The sequence below is a fragment of the Lactuca saligna genome, chromosome 2, assembly GCF_052625555.1.
Source record: "Lactuca saligna cultivar CGN05327 chromosome 2, ASM5262555v1, whole genome shotgun sequence".
NCBI classification, from domain to species: Eukaryota; Viridiplantae; Streptophyta; class Magnoliopsida; order Asterales; family Asteraceae; genus Lactuca; species Lactuca saligna.
This window is the reverse complement of record NC_136418.1, coordinates 127,548,459-127,568,351: the sequence shown is the minus strand read 5'-3', so window position 1 is coordinate 127,568,351 and position 19,893 is coordinate 127,548,459. Positions and strand designations below refer to the sequence as shown.

The 19,893-nt window shown below is 33.4% G+C and overlaps 3 protein-coding genes across 4 annotated transcripts; all 3 read left to right on the top strand.

Moving 5' to 3' along the window:
* The first annotated feature begins 4,756 nt into the window (after positions 1-4,756).
* On the top strand, positions 4,757-7,538 carry LOC145031550 (uncharacterized). 2 transcript variants are annotated; one of them, XM_078980129.1, is made up of 5 exons: positions 4,757-5,007; positions 5,119-5,172; positions 5,332-5,457; positions 5,565-5,701; positions 6,212-7,538. In XM_078980129.1, exons 1-4 carry the CDS (start codon positions 4,945-4,947, stop codon positions 5,688-5,690), a joined length of 369 nt encoding a protein of 122 aa, XP_078836255.1. In that variant the 5' UTR covers positions 4,757-4,944; the 3' UTR covers positions 5,691-5,701; positions 6,212-7,538. The 2 variants fall into 2 exon arrangements, with proteins under 2 accessions (XP_078836255.1, XP_078836254.1); XM_078980128.1 differs by lacking the exon at positions 6,212-7,538 and having other exon boundaries at positions 5,565-5,839.
* A 906-nt stretch (positions 7,539-8,444) lies between these two features.
* Positions 8,445-11,020, top strand: NF-YC9 (nuclear factor Y, subunit C9). The gene is made up of 4 exons (XM_078980127.1): positions 8,445-9,480; positions 9,568-9,658; positions 9,883-10,704; positions 10,815-11,020. The coding sequence occupies exon 3, from the start codon at positions 9,913-9,915 to the stop codon at positions 10,690-10,692; it is 780 nt and encodes a 259-aa protein (XP_078836253.1). The 5' UTR covers positions 8,445-9,480; positions 9,568-9,658; positions 9,883-9,912; the 3' UTR covers positions 10,693-10,704; positions 10,815-11,020.
* Positions 11,021-11,869: 849 nt separating this feature from the next.
* Positions 11,870-13,728, top strand: CAX11 (cation exchanger 11). Its single transcript, XM_078980126.1, has 2 exons — positions 11,870-12,838; positions 12,938-13,728. Exons 1-2 carry the CDS (start codon positions 11,951-11,953, stop codon positions 13,700-13,702), a joined length of 1,653 nt encoding a protein of 550 aa, XP_078836252.1. The 5' UTR covers positions 11,870-11,950; the 3' UTR covers positions 13,703-13,728.
* The last annotated feature ends 6,165 nt before the right edge of the window (positions 13,729-19,893 follow it).

Genomic DNA, 19,893 nt, shown 5'->3' with positions numbered 1-19,893 from the left:
TCGAAACTATCCCGACGCCCCGGTTACGTATCCAAGCTACGACAAAGGTTCGAAGCCCCGAGATTCCCGAGAACTTTTCCACTTTCCGGTTGAAGTGCTGCCCGAGAAAAGTCATGTTTTCGTCAAATCACCACAATTTCCAGGTGAGTTCATACCCCTATATTTTCACATTTTTACTATATTTTATGGGGAGAAATACAAGTGAAATGCAATAAAAACTTATGTTAAAATGAAAATCATTACGTACAGTTTCAAATAGTTTATCTACATTTTGTGTATAAGTGTTAAATACATAAAATAACATTATTACAAATGTTATACTTTACATGCAAGTTAATTAGTAACACACTAAGGTTTATCATGCAAATGAAATACATTTTTGGAAAACTATAATAGGTATAATTTATGAGATATTTATGATATTTTACACTCTATAAACACTATAGAAAGGAAATACTTACATTTACAAGAACAATGGACTTTTCATACGTAACTCTATTTGATACAAGCTTTGTGAGACATCTGACTTCACGTACTTTCATGTACGTATTTTAAGTCCTGTGTTATATACAATAATCTCTTGTAGGGAGAGCGTGATAGTTGTGTATAGATCTATACGGGATTGACAATGCCACACCTAAACTGTTAGCTACAGTTGGACTGACAGGTCCGGGGTGACAAACGTCATATCATTCCAACGCCTGAAGAACATTGTGACAGTCAGTCTGTGTCAATAGTACGGTTATAAAACTCACATGAAGTATTAAAACATTTGATTTACGGGGCTATTGAATTCCTTAGTAGTTATATATACATATATAAAATCTACTTACACTATTTTAGGTATGGAAAATACTTATAGATTTCGCGTTTTTTGGAACTTTTAAAACTACTATTCATTTATGGAAAATATTGGATTTTATAGAAACAAACCCAATTACTTTATTCAAAAGGTATATAATTCTTATACAAAAACGCTTATGGACTCACCAACTTAAATGTCGACACATTTTCAAAATCACTTGTATTTCTCAGGGATTCAGTAATACATGTAACAACAACTTTTGGGGAAGGGATGCTAAGGCGTCAATTTCAAACTTATTTTATCATCATAATATAATTTCTTTTGAAACATGTAATACAATCAACAATGTAACTTTTTAAATTATATTTATGATGGTTGTGTTTGCTTTCTTTACTATTTATTCAACTATTATGATACTACATGAAGTCATCCACCCTTGGATGATTCCACCGTTCTGGTTTGGGGGTGTGACAATAACTGATGCACATACATATAATCACATAATACTATAGGTAGTCATAAAGATTTGCCTAATTGGCTTAAGAACTAGCATGCAATACTAACTCATACTAAATATAATACCAACTGCTAGGTTATCATGTCCATTAGGCATACAAACTATCAGATAATAACACAAGTAGTCCTACAAATCTACCAAATGGCATAGCAACTAGAATGCAAACTAACTCATACTCAATCATGATACCACTGCTAGGATAACATATCTGATGGGTCGACCTTGGTGCCTTAGACCCCGTAGTATAGTGAGGTAACTCACCTTGCAAGTAGTGCTGAAGTAATACAAATATCGGACTGCTGTCTCACCGGAAATCCCACACTATCACACAATAAATGCTAAGTTAATACACATCACGACCTTCTTGACTAAATGTCCCCACCATGCTTATAAATTCCCCATAATGCCCCAGAAGTCCAATAGTCAACCATTGGTCAAAGTCAAAGTCAAATATCAAGGTCAACAGTCCATGTTGACCTCAACTCGCCGAGTTCCTGGCATAACATGCCAACTCGTTGAGTCACTTGAGTGACTCGTCGCGTTACTAGTTTCAGTGGCCGTAAACTCCTTGGCCAACTCGTCGAGCTTTTCCCTTACAACTCGTCGCGTTCATACGTGTCCAAAGGTTAGGAAAACCCTAGCCGACTCGCCGAGTCACTCATCTGACTCGTTGAGCCCACGACAATCTTCATCGGACTCGTTGAAATGCAGATCCAGCTTCCCAATGCATGTTCATCATGTAAAGTTGCAAACTTTAATGCATGCAAAGCTCTAAAGTTTAAAAATGACAAAACAAGCTTGCAAAGAAGTCTCACACTTGAGGGAAGGCTCATACTTTCCAAAGGTGATAACTTTATGGATCTAAAGGCCAAAGGGAGTCCGGATCTGAAGTTGCAACTTCAGATCTTGGCTCAAACATAAGAAACCTTTCCTAAAACCCACCCAAAAGAGATTTAAGATGAAATGAGCCAAGGTAACAACCTAATACCTTCAAGAGGGTGTCAAATGAAGTAGATCTTTGCTTCCCACGAGTTTCTTGCTTCAATTTACTTATTTCCCCAAGTCTTTCTTCACCAAGATCCCTCTTCTAAGCTTTAACACACCAAAGAAACACGCACATAATTTAGGGTTTAAGGGTGCCAAGGAGCTGTAAAGGGGAGGCTGGGGGAGGCCAATGATCCTTTAAATAGGGTGCAATACTCCGAAATTTAGGGTTTCATCTGCCAACTCCTGCTCGTCAAGTCCCTTCTTAGACTCGGCGAGTAGGTCACTAAAACTCGTGGACCAACTCGTTGCTACTCGACGAGTAGGGCAAGTAACTCATCGAGTAGACCTTGAATTCAAGAAAATTCTTATATAAAATCAATACCTGAGAATCGGGGCGTTACAGGAGGTGTTTATGATTGCAGCGGAATAATAACAAACAAAGAAAAAACAATGCAAATGAGACTGTAATAGGTTATATTTGTAACAATATTGGAAAGGTGATAAACACGAACAAGTAAAAAAAAGATAGATTTGATAAACAAACTAGACCTATAACTTGTAAATCTGAAAACAAACTAAGACCTATTAGTTTGAATTCGATCAATTTAAGGAGGACATCCAAAAGATGATAAAATGTGAATTATGGCAATAATTTGAATGAACACAAGGGGTTTTTTGAAATTTTCGATTATTTCAAATGATGAATCAAATGAATATTTAAATCTCATAACAACCAGCGGTTACATACTCAAAAGCCATACTAATTAAACATATTTATTAAACATAATAAAAGTTAATTAAACGGTAATCATAAAAACACTACTTAAGGCTTATTAACTAAACCTATTAAATGCCTAAAAACATTTTCAAGAGTTGAAAATGTAACCCTAATCCACCAAGATCACCATGTCAACCCTACGAGCCATTGAGCCCAAATAGCCTTCGAATCCAATAAGAAGTACCATCCCATCAACATTATGGCCTTCCTCCTCCATACACACATCATTCTTAAGATACGAAAATGGGAGGTGTTTATGATTACAGTGGAATAATAACAAACAAAGAAGAAACAATGCAAATGGGACTGTAATATGTTATATTTGTAACAATTTGGAAATGTGATAAACACGAACAAGTAAAAAAAAGATAGATTTGATTAACAAACTCGACCTATAGCTTGTAAATCTGGAAACAAACTAAGTCCTATTAGTTTGAATTCGATCAACTTTGGAAACAAACTAAGACCTATTAGTTTGAATTCGATCAACTTAAGGAGCACGTCCAAAAGATGATAAAATGTGAATCATGGCAATAATTCGAATGAACACAAGGGGTTTTCTGAATTTTTCGATTATTTCAAATGATGAATCAAATGGCTATTTAAAGCCTATAACAACCAAAGGTTACAAACTCAAAAGCCACACTAATTAAACATATTTATTAAACATAATAAAAGTTAATTAAAAGCTAATAAGAAAAACACTACTTAAGCTTATTAACTAAACCTATTAAATGCCTAAAAACGTTTTCATGAGTTGAAAATGTAACCATAATCCACCAAGATCACCATGTTAACCCCACGGGCCGTTGAGCCCAAATAGCCTTAGAATCCAATAAGAAGTATGATAAGCCCAACTAATCCTAGAGTGCTTTTAGTTGATTTGCTTTGATAGAGTTATTCTGCTATCTTTTTGGTTGTAAGGGTAGTTTGGTCCATTTGGTATTATGGCTGTTATTGGCTGTTATGTTAGTGGGAAGAGCACCTGGTTATGCTGGCTATGATTCCCTTTTGTCTTGTCTCTAGTGATAGTATATACAGTCCTTTATTTTAGAGAGTCAGTAGCTAAGAATTAATTTGTAAGAGAACATTGTTCTTCTTTTGGAGAGTCCATTCCTCTCGAATGAATGATAATTCTATCCTATTTTTCTGGTATTATTGAGTGTTTTGTTGCTGTGAATCTATTAGAATGCCTGGGGTATACGATAGATTCAACAGGGATCCATTAAAGTACCATCCCATCAACATTCTGGCATTCCTCCTCCACACACGCATCATGGTGTCTGCAAAATCAACGTCTTCGTCGTTTTCTTTGGATGTGATGGTGAAATTGGTGCCGATTTCAACGACAACGTTTCAGAAATAGAAGAGACAGAGTAAGGTGAATTGGCCCCTGTAAATCTGGGTCACCACATTATGAATTTGCATATGAACGATACTTTATCATCTTCATGAAAATCGTAGTTTGGATTTTAATCGATCATTCTTGAAAGAGAGAGATGAACACCTGTTATTTTTTCATTTCTAAAATAAATAAATAACTGTTAGATTTAAAAAAAATAAAAAAAATGAAAATAAATAACTCGGTATTTCAGTTATTTCAAATATTCAAAAGAAGCAAAAAGAAAATAAAACTAGCTCAAAACTCAAAAGGACCATACATTTTAAAAAGTGAAATTTTTGATTAGAAATTAGAAAATATGCAGATTTCTTTTCCCCCAATTTCATCGCCATTCTAGGTCTTATCAAATCGAAAAATCGAATTTCACCGCAGGTGGTGGAGTCTTGCGCCGGAGTACCGAAAGATCGCAAAACTCAGCCAACTGGTGGAGACTTTGCCGGAGAACTTAAAGAGGAATGTCGAATTCGGAGGGTTCATCTACTGCAACGCCCATCTCCTCCTCTAATATTGGTTTTCAGGTGAAATTATCTTTCTTTGATGTTTCTCCATATACACTTTCATTTCCATCTCCGTTTACACAATTGTTCAATTCCTAGTTTGTAATTGTATCTTCGTTTTTGTTCATGAAGCTGCTGAAAAAACACGGTTGGAAAGAAGGAACCGGCCTTGGTATTTCTGAACAGGTAAGTTCACCTATTCGGAAACCCTAATGTGACTTTCTAAGTAGATTTACGATGCGCTCTAATTCAATGTTACACATCGAGTTTTTGTTCAATTATGATCGATCAGACTCGGATGCAATGTTCCATTGTGAAGCAACTAATCATTCTTTCTTTAAACAGGGAAGGTTGGAGCCTGTGCAGGCATTTTTAAAGAAGAACAAACGAGGGTTGGGTGCAGCAGAGATAAAGAAATCACAGAACACAGGGGATCAAAAAAACTTGGCTTCTGATAAGACTAATGATAAAGTAAGTTGCCCTTTTGTTTTGATGCATTTGGATTTCATCTTTAAATTTGTTTTTTTGTTTGTAATTAGTAATTACCTCACTGATGTTTATCTGAATGTTGGTTTCAGTTATCAAAGAAAAGTAAAGCAAAATTGTCAAAGAAGATGAAGAAAGCTCAAGAAATTGAGAAGAGGTTACAAGAGAATGAATTCCAACGTGCTTTCTTTAGGGAGTTTTGGCCAGATAATGTTTGATGCATACATAAGTAAGCTTCCTCTCTTCTTGAATATTCATCATCATCAAGAAAAAGAAAGAAAACAGATAGTTCTTTTGTAAATACTATACTTGTATATCAGAGTTGCAATTATCAAATTAACAGGAGTTGAAAATGGAATATTTTTTATTTCCATTGTTCATGGGTCAATTTCAGAAAATTGGTGGCCAAAATTTTGACAAATGGTAGGAACCAAGCTCTTGAATTTATGTTTTTGAGTTCAGTATTTTTTTGGGTCTTTATTAAAAAAGATTTTTTTTTTCTATTCATGAAACCAATGATATTTTTCGATCATTGATCTTATCAATTATTTTAAATCAAATCTAAAATCGATTTACTGACCCCAAATGCGCATTATGGCAACTTCAAGATTTGAATGAAGTGTAGTGTATAAATACAATCGTTGGTATTAGCTTATTATGGTTTTGATTTGATTTGACTTTATAGATATGTTTGATGTTATTGTTGTTGAAGGAATAAAACAAAAGTATGTGATTTTAGGGTTCTTATAATGAAGGGAAAAAAAGAATGAAGGAAACGAAGAGATTGGGGTAAAATGCTCATTTCTTTAATATTACTTGGGGGATATTTTTTGCACATCTCATTAATGAGTAATGGTGTCTGCTTAGAAAAATTGTTGTATAAATAATGTAGACCGACTAAATCATCTAAACATGATCATTTAACCTTACATTTCAAAAGGAAAATTCATAATATTTGTTAGAGAAGTTGAAGGGTAAAAAGCACAAATAGGCAAAAGGCAAAGGGTAAAAATCATATATAGTTGTCTTTATTAAGTACTTAACCCATTAAGATTATTAAGTTGCTACCCCTCAAATTTTTTGATGTAGTGAAAAAAAATTGTAGTGCAATTTTCTTGGTGCGCTTCCCCAAAAATTTACGTGTGCTACCCCTGATATTTTGTTATTGGTCTGCCACACACGCACCCATTTTAACAACACCCGATTGCTCCAAATTCGGATTACCCGAAACCTGATAAAGCCACTTAACAACTTGATACACAGACCGATTCTACATATTCCAGTCAATCTGGTTCTGGTTTTTCGGTTTTAAATTTCAACCCTAATTGTGGTTGTATGTGACTTTGTTGTATGAGTATGGTTGTGTATGTGTGTGACAAAAATAGAAAGTACATTGTTATTTTTGTTTTTGCCACACATTTCTTTATTTTTATCCCCAACACCATCAATTTTCACAAAAAAAAAAAAAAAAAAGATTGCATAAACTTTTGCCACAATGCGTATGCTTAAAAACCTTGTACAAATAATGTTACCAATTTTATTAGGGTCGAAAAAATAAAAAATAAAAATCTAGGAACAAAATCTATAATTTCCGATAAACCGGAAAGACAAAAACAAAACAGATAAATTGTAGTTTACCCTAAACATGTTACATACGAGGAAGGATTAATGCTGTTTAATAACAACTGATCGTATAAAATATTAGTCTTACCTAAGCTTTCTTAGACACATAATTTGGTCAACTTTGTTAGTGTTTTCATGTAGTAAATGTTGTTTCATTTTTTCTAAAAGTGACCATAACGTTTGTCGATCAGGACCAAAGTTTGATGTATACATTTGATAAGTAAGGTTTTTTTAAGTAATAATAAATTAAAATGGTAATATACTTTTCGATTTTTATACATTTGGTCACTGAGTTTTTTTTCCGTCCAGATTTGTCTCCTCAACTTGTTTAACTGTACACACTTAATCCTTATAATCGGCTACTTTAGGTAAGCCGAAAATACGGCTTAACAAGGTAATTTATATTATTCATTTTGTAAACATTTAGTTTTTAATATATTTTTACACATTTAGTCATTAATATATATATATATATATATATATATATATATATATATATATATTTGTTGCAAAATAAATCATTGTTTTTTTTACACATTTAATACTTATGAACGATTTTTTTAAAGGTTTTTCTTACAACATCCTACGTGGAACAATCATTAATGAAGTGTTTGGGCTGTTCATGCTTATAGCCACCGCCACCTCGATTGTTTGGTGCTTAGGTCTCGTGTTCTGAACGTCGTAATTTTTTCATATGATCTCGGATTTTAACGATATTTATATTCACACGTTGGTATTTGAGTCTAATATAATTTTCGTTTAGATTATTCCCGTTAAAACTTAAAATGTAGTATATTTTTATTTACGATTTTATAAAAAATATTCATACATACATTTATAAAGAACACACACACACACACACACACACACACACACACACACACACATATATATATATATATATATATATATATATATATATATATATATATATATATATATATATATATATAAAGACCGTAAGTAAAAATATAATCTAAACAAAATTTGTAGTAGACTCAAATACAAACGCGTTAATATAAAGATCGTTAAAATCCGAGATCGTACGAAGCAGTTACGACGTTCATAACACAAGGCCTAAGCGAAGCACAAGACCTAAACAACCATACAACTGAGGTCGTACTGACCATAAACATTAACAATCTCATACACCTTATTAATGATTGTTCAATGTAGGATGTGAGAAAACTTAAAAAAATTGGTCATAAGTATTGAATGTGTACAAAAACAACAAGAACTTATTTTGCAACAATATATATATATATATATATATATATATATATATATATATATATATATAAGATTAAATTTGTACAAAATAAGAAATATATTACCCTATTAGATCATTTTTCCGATGTGTACAGTTAAATAAGTTGAAAAGACAAATATGAATTATAAAAAAAAACTCAATGACCAAATCGTGCACAAATAAAAAAGTACCATTTTAAGTTATTATCCCATTTATTAATTGTGTTGTGTAGATTATTACTATCTCGTAAAGAGAAAATGTAAGAAACAATTATATGTGTTTGTTGATTAGTCTATCATGGCATTTTACTTTTATCTATACTTCTTAAATTATTTTATTTTATAACATTTACCAAATTACATTGTCATCCAAAAATAAATTTCACCATTATATGATGGGTATAACATTTTAATAAGATTATTAATATTTTGTTATGAAAATACAATGATATAATTAGATAAAGAATTTCAAAATAAAACATCTTAATGAAAAATTGAAGTACCATTAATGCGATAGAAACACATAAAAATGCAACATGATATAACTTAGTTAGTTCCTAGACTATATGTTTGAGGCTTGAGATAAAAAAAAAAGACTTGACAATGATAGTTTTACCATGTTGTAGTTCCCTTGGTTTGGGAAAATTATAAGAATGACAATAAAATTGGTTTTGTAGCAATATCAAACCTAAGATTGTAAAAGAGTAAGACACTACGACGATTATCACATTTTTGCTTTAATATACTAATATAGTGTTTAATGTCTAAATAAGTAAATATGTAAACTCTTCTTTCCTAACAATAAAAAAACTAAATATTATAATATAACATAGATAAAAATGTATTACTATTATTTTTAATGAAAAAAGTGAAGGAGAATATTTTTTGGGACCCAAAGAATAATTATAAAAATTAGCGTTACAAGAAGAAGCATATTAACCAAATTATTTATGAGAATAATTCCTTTTAGCAAATAGTCAAATACCAACATAAAAACATTTGAAAAGTTTGTTTGGCCGGTGAGTGTTTCTGGGATTTGCTCCCAAGGAAACCAGACGAACGAAAGGTGATCGTAGCCATCAAGAACACAATCAAAGATTAAAGATCAAAGATCAATATCAGAACTTTCTGTTGCGTGTAAGAATCAACACTCTCTTGTTTCCCCTAAAAATATCACAATTTACCGAATTTCACTCATCGATTTCGATTATGTTCGTTTTGCAGGATTCAAATGGTTCATTAGAACTGCATCATTAACCTGATTCACGATCTCTCTCCTTCTTTCTCATTCGTCTATCATCGAATCGTGATTCAGGTTCTGTCTCCTTCACATTTACACCTTTTGATTTGAAAGCTAGTACTTCCGAAATCTCACGTTTCATTTTCATACGCTTTTTTTTGCTAGTCGATCGCAAAACCTTTTCCTTTTTCGTTATGAATTACTGAAAGGAAGTTCAAAAAATTTGCATTGAAAGTAACATTCAGAAGCCCAATCAGTAATATATGTTCTTCACGATTAACATGATGATTTTGATTTAGGAAATCGACCTACCATTTTTGCATCCAATCATGGATCCACAAGGGCATGGGCAGCCCCAATCTAGCAACATGATGAGCAGCGTAACTCAGTTATCATATGCAACAAATCCATACGAGTCAACTCAACTGAGTGGGACCCCTGGGAGAGTACAGGTAGGTGGTGCAATTCAAGCAACAAATCAGCCTACAGCAGCTCAATTAGCACAACAACAGTTAGCTTATCAACAAATCCAACAACAACAACAGCAGCAACTTCAACAACAACTCCAATCATTTTGGGCAAATCAATACAGAGAAATCGAAAATGTCACTGACTTCAAGAACCACAGTCTTCCATTAGCAAGAATCAAGAAAATCATGAAAGCTGATGAAGATGTGAGGATGATATCAGCAGAAGCACCAATTGTGTTTGCAAGGGCATGTGAAATGTTCATATTGGAGTTGACTTTAAGGTCATGGAATCACACTGAGGAGAATAAAAGAAGGACATTACAGAAGAATGATATTGCTGCTGCAATCACAAGGACTGATATTTTTGACTTTTTGGTTGATATTGTCCCAAGAGAGGATATTAAAGATGAAGGTATGACATCTATGCCAGCTGTCACTGTGCCAGTTGGCGGGCCTTCGGATGCTTTTCCTTACTATTACATGCCAGCTCAGCAGTCACCACAGTCAGGAGCACCAGGGATGATGTCAAACAAGGCTATGTTGGATCCTGCTCTTTATGCACAGCAGGCTCCACCTTATATGGGTCCCGCCATCTGGCCACCGCCACCTCAGCAGCCTCAATCACCCTCGGATTCATAGAACATGGAAGTGGTAAGTGTATGTGTTCTTTTCTTATGTGATTTTACATTAAAGTTGTAGTAGCTAAGATTGATATCAGTATACCATGAGTATTGATTGAAATTGTTTTTTGATTTTTGCAGATTTTGGAGTTTTAAATATAATTCACTTTCCAGTGAATCCAATGATATTACTGAAGCATATGAATGGTGGTGGATCATGGCTTTGTTTTTTTTATTTTCATTAAATAAGGAAATACATGTTGATTTCCCTAACATATGCATTGGTTTTGGTTAGTACTTGAGAAGTCGATACATTTTAATGCCAAATCCAGTGAAATTTTGTGTTATATGAGTTAATAGTTGCATATTATGTTGAATTTGTTAAAAAAAAGTTTTTTTCATGATGAAATCATGAAACATGCTCATTGTTCTTTTTTCAATTGTATAAATAATCAGTATCTATGATTTAAAAAAAAAAAGCCATCTACATGCAGTTTATATACAAATTACAACTTGAAAAGGGAACACAAATAAACTTAAGAATCTGCTAATTGTTACAAATGAAGTCTATTTGTCTTTTGTAATAATGACTATGTGAGAATGTCAGCAAGTTGATGTGGACTTGTTGGATATTTTTTAGAACAATAAGATTATGAATAGAATGACAAGATCACTTCTTTGTTCTTCTCACTCTCTCTTAAAGGCTACTACTTGGGAATCATTCGATGTTTTTGAAGTTCTTAATGAACATGGAGGATAAATACGTTGATTTTCATTTTAGACAAAATTTTAGCCCATGTATGATGTCTTCCTCATTTTTTTGTTATTCATGTAGGCTTTGTTTAGCGCTGATGAAAAGTTAGATTTTAGTTTATGTGTTAGTTTATTAATAAGTTATCTTAAGGTAGTTTATCAATAAACTATTTTATAAGTTACAATGAACTATTTTTGTGGTCTTAGTCTTAACAAATTTTAGATTACAATATATTAACTTATTACGAGACCTTAGTTATTTGTTTCTAAATAAATCTAAATTTCTCTAATAACTTGGTTAAATTACAAATATTAATTATTTTTTTTCTAAATAAAAATCAACCTGTTCGATAACGAAATTTTTATAAACTCCATTAGAAAAATAAAATAAATGTAATTATATTTTATAGATTATTCCGTTGTTAATTGACGTCATATGATTTTTGATTGGCAAAACGCGTATACAGAAATCAAAAACACTTTCAAGGCCAGACTCCGATCGAAAGCAGGATTTTGGGGATGGCATGGCGGTCTTCTCCTTCCCCAAAACCGCATCAACCTCACTCATCATCCTCCTCACTTTGATCTTCTTCTTCCTCCTTCAATTCCCCTCATCAAACAATCACCAGGGTCTCCCCACCACCCAAATCCACCGGAGGTCACTCCTCAACACCACCACCACCACCACTTGTTCACACATTCTTCAAATCCCACAAGATCGCCGCTGCTCCTTTTCCACCCTCCACTGCTCCGCCCACTCCAATGGCCTCCTCAACTACTTCTCCTTCCACTTCTGTCACTTCAATCAAAACCCATTTCTCTCAGTCCCCTTTCTCTCCCTCACCGTCGTCCTACAGTTCTACATCCTCGTCAAAACCGCCCAAGATCAGTTCTCTGTCGTCGTCACTAAACTATCCACTCACTTGAATCTATCCCCGAGTATGGGGGCAGTCACTCTTCTAGCACTCGGAAACGGCGCTCCTGATGTGTTCGCATCTGTCGCCGCCGTCGGTGGCGGAAACCCCCGAACTGGATTCGGCGCGATTTTATCCGCCGGGACTTTCGTTTCAGCTCTCGTCGTTGGTTTCGTCGCGATCTACGCAGCTCCCTTCGCCGTCTCCCCTGCGCCTTTTATAAGGGATGTGTTGTTTTATCTTACGGCGGCGTTGTTTCTGTTCTATGTGTATCTTAGTGCTGAGATTTACCTATGGCAGGCCGTTGGATTCGTAGGGTTCTATCTGTTTTTCGTTGGTTTTGTGTTTTGGATGGATAGTGGTGGGAAATTGAAGCGTGGTGGTAGTGAAGTTCAGGATCATAAAGGTTCCATGGAAATTGACCCTGAAAATGGAAGTAATTCCATGGATTTTAACAAGAAGAAGACAACCTCTGGGATTCGACAAGCTTTTAACAAGGTATGTTCTTGATCATGGAGTAACTATTAACTATACATCCTCTTTTTGGTTCTTTATCTTGTTTGAATGCAACATTGAATGAGTTTCGTGATTAAACAGATATCAAAAACATGGGAAGTTCCAGTGAGAGTAATGTTAAACCTAACAATCCCACAATCATCACCTTCACAATGGAACAGATTCTATCGATCTGCAAACATTGCGTTATGTCCTCTCGCTCTAATGTACTCCTGCAAATCCTTCATCCCTCTAAATCATCCAATTTCATTTCTCTTTCCTAACATCCATCTCCCTCTGTGGTTAATCCTACTCTTTGGGACCTCATCACTATCACTAGTTCATTACATAGTCGAAAAAAAGCCCCCCAAAACAGAGCAACTGCCAATAGTTCTAATGGGATTCGTCATGAGTGTGTGTTGGATCTCCACCATGGCCGGAGAGCTTCTCAACTGTCTGGCGGCATTAGGGTCACTCCTGGAGGTGCCGCACTCTCTGCTAGGGTTGACTGTGTTGGCATGGGGGAACTCAGTAGGGGATCTAGTGACGGATGTTGCTGTGGCAAAAGCAGGGCAACCTGCCATGGCTATGGCTGGATGCTTTGCTGGACCGATGTTTAATATGCTTTTTGGGCTTGGAAGTGCTTTGGTTATACAGACGTTTAATGTTTATCCAGAGGCTTATGAGCTTGAATTTCATGTTAGTATTGTGGTGGCGTTTGTGTTCTTGGTTTTGAGCCTTATGGGGTCGTTGTTGGTTGTGACATGGTGTAGATTTCAGGTTCCAAGGTTTTGGGGGTTCTGTCTTGTTGGGTTATATGTGTTCTTTATAACATTAAGTCTACTCATTGCAAAGTTACAATTCTAATCAATGTATTGTTGTATTACAGTTTACACAGTAAAGCATTTCCGTTATAATAAGATTCTTTTAAAAAAAATTAAGTGAGAGGCTGTAAAGGATGTGCTAAAACTCATTACGAGTATTATGAATTCTTAGTAATATCCAAGATTCTATAAAATTTGTCATGGCTCCAATGTTTCTATTTGCAGTTGAACTTTAACAAAGTGTTGTGTTAAATCATATATGTATATAAAAATGAAAAATAGTAGAAAATATATATAGAATTATTTATTATATACAAAATTGTTGTTTTAAGTCACCTCTTATAAACGACGTAGCACGTTATGGTCGAAAATGCTTGAGACCTAACGTTATTTGAACCTTGGCCTTTTGACTTCATTATTGCTCCCTCTTACATTCCAAGCTCTCATGAAGAGGCGATTAGGCCATTTTAAGGAACCTTGAAGCTAAACGATTTAATAGCCAAGCTTAGCAATGTGTGTTCGGGTTGTGCTTATATTTAGTATTTTGGGCATATAAAGCTTGAGGGTGTAGTTGCAATAGCACCCACGGTTTTCACATCACCTGGTGGGAACACCATTCGATTTCGAATACTCTCTCTCTCTCTCTCTCTCTCTCTCTCTCTCTCTCTCTCTCTCTCTCTCTCTCTCTCTCTCTCTCTCTCTCTCTCGTGTGGCAAAGAACCATACTTTTGGGGTAAAAATTGGAATCGGCATAGAAGAGAATGTGGTAAGATAACTTATTAATAAACCATCTCAAATAACTTATTAAAAAAATAACTTCGAGTTAACTTATAGTGGTTTCACCAAACACTAAATTGAAATAACTTCAAAAAAAATCTAATTTATTTGTGCAAAACACAACCTTAGAGCATTCATAATGCATAATTTAATGTAATTGTTGAATGACCCTCAAATATAATGTTAGTATTTAATGGATTAAATTCAATGTTGGACACTGACATTCAATAGAAAAACTAATTTTTTAGACAATATGTTACATTGAAAATTTTTAGAGTTAAACGTACGATGGAAAAGAAATGGTAAAGTTGTATGAAGTGAAATAGGATAATTCATAAATTTTATAGAAGTCAATGGATTGTAGATGAGTCTCTGTTGGATGAAATAAGTGCAAATCCACTCGCTCCGTGTGGAATGAAGTCAACGGTTGGAGAGATGGTCAACATGCCTTTTATGGATTCATACCTATTTTTGATAGCTCAACATGCGCCGAGTGAAATTGAATGTTTTGGCCCGTCTTGATTTTTTTAACTTCTTAATTTCTGCTCTGTTTGCATCCAAGTTTTGTCCCGAGCTTCTTTTAGGTCCTCCCTGTGCATTCCAATCTTCAAATATACATGAAAAACACCATAACGTGTGTAAATAAAAATGTTCACTTGATAGACTAGAAATAACCAAAAATATATAAAAATGAATGATTTTAGCTTCTAAATACAATGCTAAAGATGAAATATTTATGCAAATCAGGTGCATGAAATGCACCTAATAAACATCTCCATGCTTAAACCTTTCTTGTCCTAAAAAAAGAACAAGTATTATATCAATCTGGAGGGAAATCATAAAGAACTGAAAACAAATAAACCAAACGAGCCGAGCTCCAATTCGGTAGGCTCGGGCTCGACTTGTTTAAAATTCATGGGGCTCGAGCTCACCCTCGGCTTGATTTGAGATTAAATTTCAAAGCTCGAGCTTTGGCTTGAGCTTGACTTGTTTATCGCGTGTGCTTAAATGAGCCTAAGCTCGGCTCGAACTCAACTCGGTTAACAGTCAAATATCAAACGCATTTGTGTTTTTATGTTCCGACTCAACTCATTTATCAAGTCCATCACTCTCAACTAATTTAATGTCTCAATCCAACCCGACACGACCCATTTTCAAGGTCTATGTTATTATATTTGATCAGAAAAAAAAAATTGATGTCACTACTGATAAACATTCTTGTGTCCGCCTCTAAGAATGTATGCTGCAATTCTAGGAGCCGGATTGGGAACTCATTTATATTTAACATTAAATGAATTCCTTGTAATGGAAAACTCAAGAAACATTATTTTTGTCTATATAATTACAATTTTGGTTATCCCCATCAAGGCCATCATTGCTTACATTACATGGTCCAAGAAAACATTGTGGTACCATGCATGGAAATTTTTACATCCATGCACCCTTCGGGGATTGGGTCCGCCACTTCTGTCCGACTATCATTCCATGCTATAGTCACATTGTTGCATCCTTGTAAGTTGTAAGAGGTAAACTCGAACTTGACTAACTTTCTGGGATTATTAATGATAGTGAGAAGAAGGGCATTCAACTCTTTTGTTGTCCAGTGCTTTTGGTGGAATAAAAAGTTGTCACTTTTATCTCATTCAATACATGACAAAAACCATTAGGTTTCTGGTCAACTCAAGATGGTCCGAGTGTAATAAGAAAAAAAGCTTGTTGAGTATGATACTATGTGGAGCGTTATGGTGCATATGGATTGGTAGAAACTAACGGGTTTTGAGAGCATCCCCATGAGACCGCTTATTATAGTTGAAAGGATAAAAGCTCTAACGTTTATTTGGTGCAAATATATAACTTCATGCAAAAAGGTGGATCGGAGAGTGTAGAATCTTTGCCGAAAGTATGTAATTTTTTGATTTTGAACTTTCTATCTGTACTCTTTTATATATATATATATATATATATATATATATATATATATATATATATATATATATATATATATATATATATATATTTTTGCTGTCTTCCAAAAAAAAAAGTATTGCCCCACACTCAAGATGCTTTGAAATTGAAAATTAATGCACACGGGTTTAACCGTTTAAGTGATACCGACTTACTTCCAAGATTTTAAACCGAGTGTGTGCTATTTTACTAGATTCACGTATTTTAAACTCACTAGGTTGAATTTGTTATTAAAGAAAAAATTGACTTTTTTATACAATTTTTTTTTTTGTATTAAAACACCTAATTAAGCTATAAACTAAAACTGAAAGACAAAATAATTAATTATTCATTAAATAAAGTAGTTTCAAGTTATAAAGAAACCGAAAATTTTCAACTTTTAAAAACTCATTACTCATTAGATAAAGACGCACCCAATCTCCCTCTCTTTGAAGTTGTAAGCAAAACTTAAAACCTTCAATAATGAGGTTGTTTGTAGCAGTTTTGGCAATCCTCATGCTATTTGACCCATTTATTGGTACGCATGTTTAGACTTTAGAGCTCTTCTTGGTTACATTAATATGTTGTTGATTTATTTAGCATTTCAAAATTTATCTGTTTTTTTGTAAAAATCATGACAACAATTACACATGATATTCTATGTTTAGTATATCTTATGTGATACTCTTAAAAAAATTAAACTACTTTTATACGATTGTGTATCAAATTTCATGGCCAGTTTTTCTAAGTTTGACCTTGAAAATTAACTTATGGGTGAAGGGGTTTTTAAGGTCAAACATGTCACTTCACAAAATAAATTGTAACATGGTTCATTTACAATAAAACCAATGTATCTCTCTTGTATATTTAGTGTATATGCATGCATTGATACTTCAGTAAGCAAATTGCAAAGATATATAGAATCTGTATCCAAGTTAAGTTTGAAATAATCTAGTTCATGATCTCATCAATATATACTTTTCTATATACCGTGATATATATCTTTTAACAAGACTAAAAGAAAACTAAGGAATGCATATTGGTTTTGTGAACGAAATTTTGAACTTTGGTCTTCAAAGTCAAGTCATAACGAGATTTACATATATTTGATGATCAAATAGGTGTGAACTGCAAGTTAACTTTGATATGTAAAGATGAACAAGTGTCAAAGCCACCTCTTTCATGCTCACCAAAGTCATGCGACCAATTATATGCAAAATTGCATGATAAAGGATGGGGAAAATGCGATGATCACAATAAGGATGTTTGTCAATGTTTCTATGTTTGCTATAAAGACTTTCGGATTGCCAAATAAACTCTACAAGCTTGGCTTCTATTTATTGATCTTCGTATTTTATTACATGCTATTTTCTCGTATTTGTTAGCTTAATTAAATCATAATCAATATATGCACTATGATCAAGCATGTATTCTGATGAACGATTATGTTATTTTCAACTTTTAGACTTTAGTAGCATCATGGGTGTATTTTCAGTTCCATTTTGAACTAATCCGTACACTTGTGTTTTAAACACGTGATGAAATTAAGTATGCTTGAATGAATGCTTTGGCGTTTAAGAAAGAAAAATAAGTTGCACTTACGTGTGATCTAACAAATTCATGTTACTTAGGGATGTTTGAATGTGAAATTGTCCACTAAAATAACAAAATATTTAATTGTACCTTCGAAGAAAATATCATACCTTGGAATCCAAGGTAACTTGTTTTTTCCCTAAATTATGCTAAGTTATGAAAGTCTCGATTTTATGCGGTAATCAATTGGATTTAGTGTATGCATTGTTGTAAATAATGTAAGACGACGACACAATCAAGTCTCAAGCCTTGCGAGACAAGACAAACCTTGGCGTTTTTCAAGACATCACAACACAACAAAATTTCAATATATATATATATATATATATATATATATATATATATATATATATATATATATATATATATATATATATATATATATATATATATATATATATATATTTTACCACATGTTCTTTTCTCATTCATTTGGATACATGACATTTTCTAGAATTTTTAAAATTTATATTTTCCACTTGTCATTTTATTGTATTTTTTATTTTATTAAATTAAAATTCCACATTTAATGTGTAAGGTAATATATATGTAAAGTATTTATCAGAAAGAGTTTATATATATAATGTATTCAATACATTAAAGTCTCATTAATTTTAATAATTCAAATTTTTTTCATTTTTTTTTATAAATTCAAACTTTTCAAATTATTAAAATTTTATATTTGTTTTTTTTAATTAAACCCATGTAATACATGGGTCTCACACCTAGTATATATATATATATATATATATATATACACACACACACACATACTATCGTCCTGTTATATAAACAAACCATATATTAACAAAAACCTAATGTTTTCACGTCTCTATATACATTTATTCACCGATTTACAATCCTACTAAAAGTTTACAAAAATGTCGTTTTTCAAAAAGTTGGTGAACATTACAAAAACATGTTATATCCTTAGATCAAATCTAAAGAGGAACAAAAGTCTCTTTGTGGTCACAGAGGTTCACCCGTGATGACTCTTGGCTACTCGCAAAGCACGTCGGAACCGCAGTTCCATAGGAGGCCCAAAAGAAAAAGAAAAAAAATCGTTACACAAAGGCGCACATTTTCACGCCTTACCACGTTATTTGGGTACAAGCTTTATCCAGACTCTTAGGTCATTTTCAGGACGTCTACACCACTTCTCAACGTCATGGCATGTTTTCATGCTGTTATAACGTGTTATTTAGAACCCTAAGTGTATGTCAATAGTAACTACCAATGGTACTTGTTGCATAACAAAAAAAAAATATAAATTCATTAACATTTGTTATATAAAGAGAATGAAATTAATACCAACGACTTTTATCAGGGCCGGTCCAAACGTATATGGGACCTGGGACGAAAAGAAAAAAAAAGTTCGTCAAAAACAAATATAATAAAGATTCAAAAAACTATCATTTATTTTTCACTATAGACATGTTCAATTACCAATAATAAACAAGCAAAATTGTTTATCTTTTGAGTTAATCTGAGTTTGAACCAATTTTAGGTCTTAACAATCATTTAAGTAATATATATATATATATATATATATATATATATATATATATATATATATATATATATATATATATATATATACACACACACACACACACACACACTACATAACCAAAAAATTTTGGCCCCTGGAGAGGTGGGCCGTGAGCGGTCGCTCGGATTGCCCACTGTCTGGACTGGCCCTGACTTTTATATATGTGCCTAATCATCTATGAGGAAAGCGAAAACTCATAATGGGATGTGTCATCTCCCGTCTCACGAGTTGAGTTCTGGAAACAGATTCACCTATCACCTTATAGTAACTAGTAAGCCTAGCAATTGGGTTGGGTTCGGGTTGGCGGGTTATGGGTTGGTGGGTTGGAAACCTCAACCCAACCCAACCCATATAACTCGTTTAAGTAT

Coding starts and splice junctions, on each gene's coding strand:
- LOC145031550 (XM_078980129.1), top strand. CDS start 4,945: ATGTCGAATTCGGAGGGTTCATCTACTGCAACGCCCATCTCCTCCTCT. Junction 5,008..5,118: donor CCTCTAATATTGGTTTTCAG/GTGAAATTATCT, acceptor TTGTTCATGAAG/CTGCTGAAAAAACACGGTTG. Junction 5,458..5,564: donor CTGATAAGACTAATGATAAA/GTAAGTTGCCCT, acceptor TGTTGGTTTCAG/TTATCAAAGAAAAGTAAAGC.
- CAX11 (XM_078980126.1), top strand. CDS start 11,951: ATGGCGGTCTTCTCCTTCCCCAAAACCGCATCAACCTCACTCATCATC. Junction 12,839..12,937: donor TTCGACAAGCTTTTAACAAG/GTATGTTCTTGA, acceptor GTGATTAAACAG/ATATCAAAAACATGGGAAGT.
- NF-YC9 (XM_078980127.1), top strand. CDS start 9,913: ATGGATCCACAAGGGCATGGGCAGCCCCAATCTAGCAACATGATGAGC.